The sequence below is a fragment of the Leuresthes tenuis genome, unplaced genomic scaffold, assembly GCF_036924035.1.
Source record: "Leuresthes tenuis unplaced genomic scaffold, fLeuTen1.0.hap1 SCAF_4, whole genome shotgun sequence".
In the NCBI taxonomy this organism is placed as follows: Eukaryota; Metazoa; Chordata; class Actinopteri; order Atheriniformes; family Atherinopsidae; genus Leuresthes; species Leuresthes tenuis.
The window spans coordinates 5,087,363-5,099,775 of record NW_027325358.1 but is presented as its reverse complement, the minus strand read 5'-3'; the positions used below and the strand labels follow the sequence as shown (position 1 = coordinate 5,099,775).

At 39.9% G+C, this 12,413-nt stretch overlaps 1 protein-coding gene across 1 annotated transcript; it reads right to left on the bottom strand.

The window, feature by feature from the left end:
- Window positions 1–264: 264 nt before the first annotated feature.
- Window positions 265–1,904, bottom strand: LOC140304954 (N-acetylaspartate synthetase-like). Its single transcript, XM_072383743.1, has 3 exons — window positions 1,697–1,904; window positions 1,258–1,422; window positions 265–650 (listed from the first exon to the last, which is right to left on the bottom strand). Exons 1-3 carry the CDS (start codon window positions 1,902–1,904, stop codon window positions 265–267), a joined length of 759 nt encoding a protein of 252 aa, XP_072239844.1.
- Between the last annotated feature and the right edge of the window lie 10,509 nt (window positions 1,905–12,413).

The window sequence follows — 12,413 nt, the reverse complement described above, 5'->3', positions numbered from 1 at the left end:
TCTTCTTCTACAGGTTTACTTAACTTTAGCAGACAGAAAGTACTTGATGAAGGTAAAGTTGAAGGTAAACCACCAGGCAAAATTAGCCACACTCAACTTATTCTTTACAGGTTTAAATGGGCTTAGACTGCACACTGCTTCATTTTCAAGGAAGCACAGTCATTATAAGCATTATAATGAGCATTTGACCATTGATGTTACTTTTTCTGATAACAACATTTTCAAAAATTGTATTCAGATTAGTCATCTGCTCTGTCTCTGAAGTCAGTGTCCATTTGATGTGTTTTTGCAGTTTTGAACTGTGAGACTATAGTGATGATGCCTCACACGGTAGAAAATCTGTTCCAGTAGGGACTGTCTCGCACCAGGTGTGACGTAACCATTAGTGACCCCAATACAGTTGAAACCAAGGCGCTTGTAGAGCTGATGTACAGCTTGTGTGTAAGCTGTGGTTCCCAAGACAACAGAGGAGTATCTCTGAGCAGCAGCAAACTCCAAAACTTTCTTTCCCAGTGCAACACCAACTCCACAAAGCCGATATCGCTGGTCAACACACATCCGCTGCAGCTCAACAACATCCTCTGACTGGCCGGCAGCTGCTACAACACCTATCACTTTACCCTGCATCACTGCTACCCACAGACAGGAACCTTAGTTGGAGGAAAGCGCACAAGCAAACACAAAAAACACAAATCATGAAACAGCAGTTAAACAAGTCTCCTCTTAATATTCCAGCAGTAAGTGTCCAATAGAAGTCAAAATTACTGCAGAAAAGCACAGCTTTTTTGTATGACTCTAGAAAACAAAAATAGAACTTCCTTCTTTGTTGCATTGCAAAACTTCAGCAACATTAAAATCAACCACATAGTTTTGCATTAGGATATAATGCAACGGTTTGCAGCTTTCACAAACCAAGAATAGTATGTACAAATCTGAGGCAATACTCTCACTGCACATTACACTGGCTGTTGGTTTCAGAGGACCACTGTGGTGCTATGCATCAGAAAATAAGAGGAACCATGGTTTTATTACTTTGGTGCATCAGTTAGACCAGGGAAGTCCACATCCGGTCCTCGAGGGCTAATTCAGATGAAATGGATCTCTTCAAAATATTGTTAAGTTCTGCACAAGCCTGCTAATGATGCATTGGATCTGAATCAGATTTGTTGAAGCGGGGAAACATCTAAAGCCTGCAGGACAGCAGCCCTCGAGGACCGGATGTGGACATCCCTGAGTTAGACGGTTTACTTTGTATACCTGGAGATTTCATGTAATACCCCTCGATGTCTCCCATGTCTCTGCTCATAGCTTGCTTCAGATAACCACGGATCACAGTTCTGCTGTAGAAGTAGCGCATACACACCACAATTGCTGGGATGAGTCCAATCATCCACCAGCACATGGTGATGACAAAACACAAAACTGCCAAACAAAAGGTAAAATGGTAAGTTGGTCGAAAAAGTCGTAAAATCAACTTATTTTCAGTGGCAGCACAAGAGAAAGACACAGTGTGAAAGAACTGTAAGCAAAACATAAAAGAATAAAGCTAAAAAAATGCTTAAATAAAGAAAATGTCTGTGTTTGTTCTTATCTAGACTCAGGTCTGAACAGTCGCAGCAACGCTGTGCTTGCAGTTACCACTAAAACTTTTCCAACTCGCAAAAGTCACTGAGGTAACCATTTAAATGTATCTCACCTGTCATGGCGGCATAAAGCAGGAAACTCTCAGGGTGAAATTTCAAACCTTTGAGGGCAGTGTCTGGTACCATCTCCATCAGGCCTTCATAAAAAATCCGTTGCACTTCTGGTTCGTCTGCAGGCTCAAATTCACGTACCAATATACTCTGTCCATTTTGAGCTTTTACTCCTTTGTTACCATTCAATTTTGATGCTTTAAACCTCATATTAATCTTAAGAGATGCTGAATGCAGCTTGCTGAGGATGTTTGGCATCTGCTTTCAGCAGTAATGTTGTGCAAAATTTACATCACTTCTGTTTTAAGGGGGTATGGCGTGGCTCCGTCAGTGCTACTGTTAAAGTTGTTAGAGTGTTTATCAGTGAGGCTCCCGGCAGATAATAATCCTGCAGTTGTTTTAAGACAGCTGTACACCCTCTTATCTATAACAGGCACAGAGCCAAACTATTCAGTAAGAAGCTGCCTCTGCCCACAGGCCTCCATTAAGCAGCCACAGCGCCACCTACAGACCAGAGGACAGTGACCATTTTGAAACAGAAAAATGTGAACCAAACTCTTGTTAGATTGGCAAAAGCAACATGAAGCATAGGCAACATTTAAGATTCAAAATTCTGATAGTATAAGGTTTTGCCATTTTACCCTGAATTATCACATAATTTACACATCTGTCAAATAGTAATAAAAAAACAGACGCACATCATAGAAGATTTTAAAATACTCATAGTTACTACTAAAAAATATAAATGTATTTGAGGCAAAATAGAATTTAAAGCTAATTACATCCCCAAATAGTGTGAAGAAAACATTCAGTCTGAGTGGTGGTCGTGTATAGTAAATACTGGAGACACGTTTGCCAATCAATCAATCATCAGTTAAAGAAGAAGTAACACAGCAACTAAAAATAAAAACACAAAGTAAAAACTCTACAGTCGTAATACTAGACTGCGACACGGGGTATCCAATGGACAAAGGTTTCAAGCAACATGAATTTTTAGGATGTTATAATTGACAACACAGCAACTTTACAGTGAAGAATTTACATTCTGGGAGCATATGATTAGTTTTCTCCTCTGTGTGCATCATTCTTCATCTCGATAGAAATTGCAGAGCCAGATAATAGCAGCAGGGTGAGAGTGAGTGCATTAAAGAACACACACAAACACCAACTGTTGCTATGTTGGCTTCAGGCTTAAGAATGAGCTGCAGTGGAGACTGTGTATACATGAGCACTACAAAGGGATGTAGTTATCGTAATTCAGTTATTATTGGAATTTATATCGAATTAGAATAGACTCTAAGAGCAGAAGGCGACTGGCTGGGAGGAGGCAGGACAACTGTGGGGGTAATGAGTCACTTCAGGTCCGAAAATTCTCGAAAGGTCTGTTGAGATTATAAAGAATTACTGCACATAAGACCAGATCAAACATGCCAAAAATGACATGACTGGAGGATCAGTCGGATTCTATATTTAACAGTGATGACGCGTTTGGTTGTGATGCATGAAGTGATACACATGCTGGTGTGGAGGAGAGCAGGAATTAAAAGTTAAAAGAAAGTAGGCAAAATAATTGGAAAAACTGTGAAAAAATACTCTTCAAGGGTCATTACCAGAGACTTTGAGGGCTGGAGCACATTAATTCACAAAGACATTAGACGACACTTTTCTGTCTTTTACATGCAAATAAGTAACAACACTGACTTATGCGAGAAAACTTAATCAGCTCATTCCAAATTCTTTCCCTCACATCTCAAGCAGAAACGCATTTTGACGTGCACAACTAATGAACATGAGACTAGATTTCTCCGAAATCCTAAACTAGAAGTCACTAATGAGGCAGAAACCCTGCTTGATAATACAGAATCACAAATACACCCACACATCTCCATCTTTTATTTTCCCTTTTTTTTCAGAGATGCGTATACATACTACTGTAGGAACTCGCGTTGCCTCCCACTCACAAACATTTGCTTTTCCAGTCAGTGTATTTATTTATTTATTTTTGTCTATTACAGTTGTTTAGTTCAATCTGATGTTATACAATGTAGAACTTACACAAATATGGAAAAGTCCATTTGTGTGACACTGTCAGGAAATCTAGTGTAGACAATAACAACGGGCCGTAATTTTTGTTAGGGCAAGGCAACTTCTATATTGTTGAGATTCAGATGAGAACATTTAAGCCATATCTGCCCCCCTCCCCCCAGTCTAAAGGGCTGAATATTTTTGATGCATTGTTTTTTGCACAAGCAAATTGTGATGTCAGAACAGCATCATAATGGTTTATAATGGTACTCACTGCAGTCTTCATCCTACACAGTAGGTGATGCTACTGAGAAAATGCTACAAGCAGAAAAAGCACAAGGAGGTTGTTTTTGGATGACTGTAGAAATGATCCTGCTAAAACACAAACCCTTCAGCTCTTCCATTTTCACACAGGCCACTTATGCAGTGCACAAAAAAAAATACAAAAAATGGGAGGTGCACGACTAGCCAAAACGACAACGCACCTAGTATGCCAGTTATTGTGATATCCTTTCTTATGTGCAGCTCCTGTTGTGGTGACAAGTCCTCCAACTGAACCCGTCATATCTGCAATCAAATCCTAATATACAGGATTCAACATCAGAGCTGACGTCATAGTCAAGTCTACCGTTTAACAACGGGTGAGGGTGGTTGGACAGGGCATGTAACTGCTGCGTTTTCAACCATGGGCCTTTGTGAGACCTGAGCTTGAAACCAACATACGTTCCATACATTCCAGCAAAACTTTTTAAAACACTGTCTCTCATTCTGGCTGGGCTCAGACAAAAACATACAGTTAGTATCATCAGAAAGCAGTCAAGGTTTGAGCTAAAACACATTCTTTCTGCAACACAATGCCGTACAAAGAATGTTAACAGAACACGTTAGAGTGAAACTGTTTCATTTGCTGCTCAGCTTTAAGCTGTAACATCACTTGGTTGGGGTCAGAGACTCTTTACAGTGTGACAGATGAGATGCAAAACTTTCTTATCCTTCACATGCAGTTGCTCTCTTGACCACTAAAGGTTGCATGTTATTTAAACGTAATTCTAGTCCAGATCTTCGCACATGCACATAGACCAGATAGGGAAGTTTTGGGGAGGACAGTCTTGTTCTTGAGCTAGACTGTTGAACTCAGATAAAGAACTTCATTACTATACTCCCTTGGGACGGGCAGTCAGAGAGCTTCACCCTCAACTGACATGTGGTTCAACTCAGAGAGACTACACCACTGAAGGAGAGGTGTGAGGTTAAACTGTTTTAGGGGGAAATATTAACAACATTTTGCACAGATTCAGACTCAATGGTTGGCAAACAAAGCCTCAAAGTAGCTCGCCAGCTGCCCAGACTTGTGAGCAGCTGAAATCGTGGCATACATCAAGTAAGAACAGGAAACCATTTCACTTTCAAACTTCAGCAATATTCTAGGTGTCTGTAGTTCCTGAATGCTTACAGAGATTTGTAAAAAGAAGGGTTGATGCAACACTGTGCAAACGTGCTTCTGTCTCAACACTTTTGAAACATGTTCCAGGCATCAAATTCCTAATGAGCATATGTTGTCAAAGAACAATAAAAACGTCACTGTCTTTACTTATTAAACAATGTTTGAGTTTTAAAAGAAAACAGGCTGGGTAACTACCTCCACTTCAGTGACATATCCAAAGCTTTTACAGCCAGTAATATGTTCTATTGACAGATGAGGTCATTCAAGTCTCTTTCCTAATTGGGTCATTTTAGGGCGAAGCCTTAATTGAAATAAGTGCTATTACATCTGGAACTTCCTGTCAGTCACTTGTTGCATCATATTTGAGTGTGTTTGCCTAGAAAAATATCTGCTGCTTTCATCATCTGTGCCTGTTAATTTCAAGGTCAGACTGAGTTAATACTTGACAGAGCTCAGATTGCTTACTGTCAGCCTGTGATGTCACTTAAGCCTCTGACTGATTTGCTACACTTTCATCATCCAAATCTTGTGATCCCCTCACACAGATGTGGATATTCTTTCATATTTTTTCATCCCTGTGCAGTGGTAGCATGACTGATAGCTTGTTTTTAACCTAATTTAGCCGGTGACTCAGTAAACTCAAAAGACACCCACTGCTAAGGACATTATGGGAAACGCATTTTCTTCATGCGATAAAATACGAAGCATGCAAACAGTGTACTGCCATAAAACCCTCCCACAGGGGAAATCCTATATAATTTACTGGGACAAAATACAACTCGACAGCCCACACCAGAAAGAGAGAACATTAGTTTTAAAAGTTGGTCATGACTCAACAACATGTGCATTCTCAGATTTTCCAGGCTATTCTGGTGTGTAAATACCCTTAAATCATGTTTACAAACCATACAACCACTGATAGAAGTCGACAATGCAGACAAAAGGCTATTCAAATATATGTCTGTTCAACAAAGAGGATTTCCCTCAGTGGTTCACAGGGTTGTGAACTCTGCTGCTGTTTAAGGCTTCAGTCAATTTCTGACTGGAAAGAACAAGAGAGAACTGGATCAGAGCCAAGAATAATGTTTCTTCATTTGCAGCATTTTTCTCACTTATAGTGAATTAAACAACTGTTCTTGTTTGAGAGAGTGAGCGCTGCCCTGACCCAAATCCCAAATGTACAGCTTGTACTGAGTGGGCTACACTGTGGACGCCTCTGTCCTTGTCTCAGCTCCCTGTTCACCTGCAGTGCCTCTAGTCAAGTTGTGTTTACCGCTGCTTCTCTTGCTTCCTCATTAGTTACCCATAACCTGCCTACAGATTTAACTATTTAACTCTAACATGCTGGACTGCAAATGAAGGAATATCAGTGAGTTAAGAGAGGTTACTTTAAAGTTTTATCTTAGAATAAACACTTTGAGGGCCTTTAGGATCTTTAGGTAGCCACGAGAGGTGGGAAGGCTTTCAGCTGGTTGCAGTCTGCAACGTCATCAGCGGATATCAGTAAGTTCTGACATAATTCTTCTGTAGGGGCTGATATGCTTCCTTAGAACTGTTTTTTAACCAGAGGCTTTCTGAGAACCAAGCCATCACAAACATGAGCTAGATGCTGTGGAATTAAATTCTATAAATGCCCCAATGCAAGCTCTTCTTTGGTGATACAGAAAACATGAGGAAGGAGTGGGTTTCCGAAGCCATCTGACCAACCAACTACGATGCTGCAGAATAGACTATTTTAGACCTCTAAAAAGTTGATGGAGGTGACATCATTGCCAACTCAGTCACTATTTTGGCAAATTACAACCTGGCACTGGTAACGGGTGGGCCAGCAGTGGTGACTATTCATGTGACTTAAATGAAATTCATGATTTCTTTGTGCATGTAACTGATTGGGACAGCAGACATGCATGTGGTCCTATAAATACTACCTTTTGGGTCAGATGTGCTGATGCTTCCCGTAATTTGGTCTATGGTACATTGTCAATCTCTCAATAAAAACAAGCATCCATGTTGATCTTCTGCTCCTCGACTTCTTTTTCTGGTATGTTGTTTTTCTGCATCTGGACACGTGTTCTTGCTGAGCTCAGGTGGACCCTTGCCACCTGGTGAGGATCTTGAAAGTTATGTCTCATAGGCCGAGCAGAGGGGCCAACCGTTGGTGCCATGTTGGTTGCAGTTTTTGTGCCTTTCTGGATCAAGCTAAGCTGTTGCGAAGGATGCAATAAAAAATTTTTCAAAGTTTTACACCTCAATGCATTTTCCTTTGGCTTTGTAGTGGACAGTTCACGATACTTTTGTCATGATCCCTGGTTGATTTTCCTCCTCTTTTCTATGGTTTTATTATTTCTTGGTGCCTTGGTTTACCCTCTGTTCTGTATTATTGGAGGCATTTTGTTTAAACTTTGTCCTCAGTGTTTAAATTTGGTCGTTGCCCCTGGATGCCCTCAGTTGCCTCACTTGTCCCCTGGTCTCTTTCACACCTATCTCCACTCACTCGGTCACAGATGCAGTCATTTTCTTGTTGCTTCCTCTACATATATATATGCTCCTTTGTAAATCTCTGTTCTTGCGAGATCCTTGCTCACACCAGTTGGTCTTCCCCTTGTTTCTTCCTGGGTTACCTCCTTGTCTAGTTGTTTCCTTTTTTTTAGTCATCTGTTTGTTTCTTTAAATAAAAGACTCCACCGGCGTCGGGACAACTTTAGGTGGTTTTAAATCACTGTACCTGTGGATATGAAGCATGCTTGCTACAACAGCAAGCTCACATTTTCATTTGCAAGATTTTAATTAACTTTTCTGACCTGTTGTTCAGTCTTCACTTCATGTGACTGCTAACTAGCTGGATCACTGTCACCAGCTCCCTTTGCTCTGTAGTTTGTTTTATTTGTGTTCCTGCTCATCTGTTCAGTCTGTTTGGTAAAAGATACTGTAATTCCCAGTATCTTGGGAAAAGAGTGCTTCTTTTTTAATCCCTAGATTTGACAACTCTTTTTGTAACCCCCCAGAAAAGAGCCTTACATATTTATTGCAGCTGTATTTGTTGCAACTTGCATCCTTTGGTCAACTGAATAAAAACGTTGTTCTGCTTCGTTGGATGCTGAAAAATTTCTTCAACTCCTCTGATGATACAGTCGAACCGAAGTATAAAGAGACCAAATTAAGAAACAACATCGCAATAGAAGGATGACCACACACGCGACTGTTGACTGTTGACACCTTAGTGACACGGTCAGTCATCACCAGCAGAACAGAACAGAACAGAACGTACAAGAGGATGACGAGGAGAGGAAAAGAGGACAGAGTGAAGAGTGTGAAGGAGGAGTTAGTGAGAAAAAGAGACAAAGAAGTGGGAAGATGTTGAGATGAGCACAAAGCTTCATTTGGTGCTCCAGGATAAAATATAGAGGTGACTAGGAAAGAAAAAAAAATAAAACGAGTGGAGCTGCGCCATGTGAGTCCGGAAAACGTGTCCCAGTGAACAGAAAGAAGGAAGACTGCTTAAAGCAGGTAGTTTAGATTAAAAATAGTTCAAAGATGAGCAAACTGTAGGTGGCCCTCATGATTGCGTGAGACTGAGAGATCAGACATGTTCGCCCCTCTGATTTCCACAAATATTCTGAGCTTTTAAGCCTCTGGCAACAATTTAACTTTGACAAAGTCATTTTCTGTGGGACAAACCTCTGCTTCCTCTCCACCGTGAAATATCTGCAAATTTGTGCGAACTTCTAAATTCCTGTATACCCACACTGGGAGGGAATGTTGAATAATTAATCACTGCTAAAACGAATTTGTCTCACTCGGATCAGTTTTCAAAGCAGTTTGCACATCTTTTTCTTTCCCAGCACCTCCTACATTTTTTTTCAAATTGAAATTGAAATGTAACACGTCAGTGGTTTTAAGTGGAGCAAAACTTTCTAATAATTTGAAAGATTAATGTCCAAGAAACAGAAAGTTCTTGGAAAAACTTGACAGAACATTTTCCTGAATACTTAATAGATTTTTAAAAAGCCCACACACAAACATATCAGTATTCAAGCTGATGTTCAGTACACTGACTCAGGTCCTATGAAAGATCTCATCATTTAGAATTCGAAATAATTCTGAGCTAATTTATCTTTTTTTGTTTTCTTTTCTAATTATAATGCACACCCACAAAATCACCTGAATATTGGTTTAGGCAAACGTAGGTTGAATATGTTATGACTAACCAAGTCAAGGAACGATAACACAACTAGTATTGAGTAAAAATTTGATTTACACAAGTAAGTTGAAAGAAATGCTAAATTGAGGTCTATTTGTGGTGTGCCAACACTTCGTTTCTGTGTTTGTTTTCAGCTTAAATCATCCCAGTGGAGATACTATTGAATCAAAAATATTTTGCTAAATATTATCCTCTTGGCACCTTCCTGACCCTTGCATTTTATTGGAGAAGTTCAGAATTCTGATCTTAGTGTTGGTCAACTTATCATTTGGCATTTATGTCAAATGTAGAGGTTGTGACCTGCACAACTACCTGTGGTCCAGTCTGTTGGTTTCTTGCAGGTTGAAAAGGGCATTAGGAGCGCCCTGAGCTCAAAATTAGGTGATAATGAAACAGAAGGTTAGATTTCAGTCAGGTGCAACAAGAGATTTGTGGTGAAAAATTAATAGAAGGTGCAAAGTTGAACTCCTGTCGCCTCAGTATCAGTTTCAGTTACAGACACAGTGGACTTTTCTCCTCATTTATCTTCTTTTCTTGCAGCCACATTTGCATAAACTTTTCTACTTAACCTTTCAAGTATTGTGTGTTTACTCTTGCTATATGAAAGGGTATAATTCATTATAACAAAACATACTAGATACATTCTACATCTAAGAGGCCAACTCCTAACCTCCTCTATTTTACACCAATAAGGAGCCCCCTTTCTTTTTGGGGGGAATCAAAGATTAATGGTCATTTAGCCACCCAAATGGTCTCTAATGTGCCATTTGAAGGGCTAATTGGCCACTTCTCCATGTTTCTCCATGGGATTTGGACTCTTGTCTTCATCACTTGACTTGTCTTCATCACATCATCTTTTCCACTCCCCTACATCTAATTAGTTCCTATTGTTACTTTTTATTTCTCTTCTTTGCTCCCTTTAGTCCTGCTCTGTCATCTGATTTTAAATGACAGCCTTACAGATTATGTCTGAATTAATCTGAGACGTCTGTATGTGTCTGTTTGCTTCCTTGCAGCACAGTCAGTCCTCTATGTTAAAATTTTTACTTGTGCACATCAATATTTGGTGAAACGGGCTTTATCTCATATATATACATATATACAGTATGCATGTATATATGTGCAGATCACTGCCGGTAAGTTTTTCTAAAACATCCAGATATTTAATATTTTGGGGACACGTGCATACGTGTATGTGTGTTCTTGTGTGCGTGCGTGTGTGCATGTGGGCATTCATGTGCGTGGATCCCACTTGTGATGCACTGAGAAACGTCTGTCTCCCAGTCGGCCTCTCTTAAGGCGTACCAGCAACGTAGACTGCTGCCAATGAAGACGCATTCGCACGTGTGTGCTTGCACACTTAAGCCTTCCAAATGTTCTCGGCTGAAGAGAGATCCAAGTACGTGACTCAGACGTCACACCTCCTCCTTTGCTATCTTTTTGTCTCCTTCTTTTTCACACAAATTCTTATTTTCATCTCGTTCTTTCACCACTTAGCTCTGTTTTCCACAATGTACTGGCGTCAGTAACTTCACCTTTTTTTTTATTTCTGTGGTTGCACACGCACATGCTCACAAACTATTTGCACATATAGTGTTTTCTCTATGATCTGACATGGCTGGCAATGTTTGTCTACAATGAGAGGTACAAAAACAACAGAAACAGTCTCAAGTATTGCTGTACAGATAGAAAGTAGAAAGAGTCTTGAAAAGGTATTGCGGGATGTTCTGAATTCTTTTGTATTAATATTCCTTTTAAATATTTGGCCCTTGTATGTGTACACAGTCAATTTGCACATCTCTATTTATAAATTCCCTCCCTTGAATATCATGCCACAACAAAATATCTTTCATGGCTGCAGAGCTGATCAAAAGACGTTTCTCTCATGTCGCTTTGTTGCAGAGGTGGACTTTTTTTAATCTCTTTGATAAGAGAGAAATTTCAGTTCATATCTTCAAAGGTACAAAAAACAAATGGAAGACAAAATTCTACAGAGTACAATTTTTGAGGAAACTGCAGTAGAATATTGTGAAACTAAAGTCACAGACAAATAAGAGGATTAAAGTGGCACATTTGGAGTTAACTGTTCAAAGGAATGAAAGAAAATTCATGAATCAGAGTAGCTTGTCAACTCAGCGTAACTGAGAAAAGAATCAACAATAAGTGTAATGTTTGGCATGACGTCAAGAGTGCTTTAGAGAAAGAAATGTGTGAAAACGCAGAGAGCTTATGTCAGGAAGAGATGCCCAAGAGTCTAAGATGTGGTTTCAATTCAAGCTCTGAACGCAAAATGAGTTGAATGACATAAAAAATGCGTATGCACATGAGAAGGTGAGAATGTGTGAATGTCTGTGTGAGGAAGACAAATTGAGAGAGAAATAGGGGCTCAGCAGGTGGAGACGAGTGTGGCAAAGTAGTGACGCACTCAAACAAGTGCAGAGCTTCCTCCCTGTTTCTGTGCTGCTCTGCCTCTCCTCTCGATGATAAATTGGGAACCATTAACATTCATCTATTCAACATACTGTAGCTTCGACAGACACATTCATGTACCCCCCACCACCACCACCTCACTCGCAGTGATTGAGATTGTGCATGTTCTCATGGGTGAGTGACATGGATGATGTCCAATCAAACCCACACAGTTTATATGTACTCTGTGAAGAAGGTGCGTCATGGAATTTTTCTGAGAAACAAAAGCTGGGAGACCGATAAGAACGTGAAGGATGAGCTGTGTAATGTGCTGGTGTCATCCTTATATAGACATGACAAACTGCGATTCAAGTGTGTGAGCTCCGTGCCACAAAGTGTGAACTGTGTGTTTACAGAATAAGTCTGTTTTTCTCGGTAACAGCTTTCTCATAGCTAGAAATCCAGTCTGGCACTCACATACTGTCGAAGTGAAGAAAATTAAGTTATTGGTGAGATAATTGCACAAAACAATATAACAACTTACATTTAAGAGTTGTAAAAGGGGAAATAAAAGTGCAGTATGTTGGTGCTTTGTGAATGTGAATATAAAAGAAAATTAGTATTCCATTGGAAAACAATT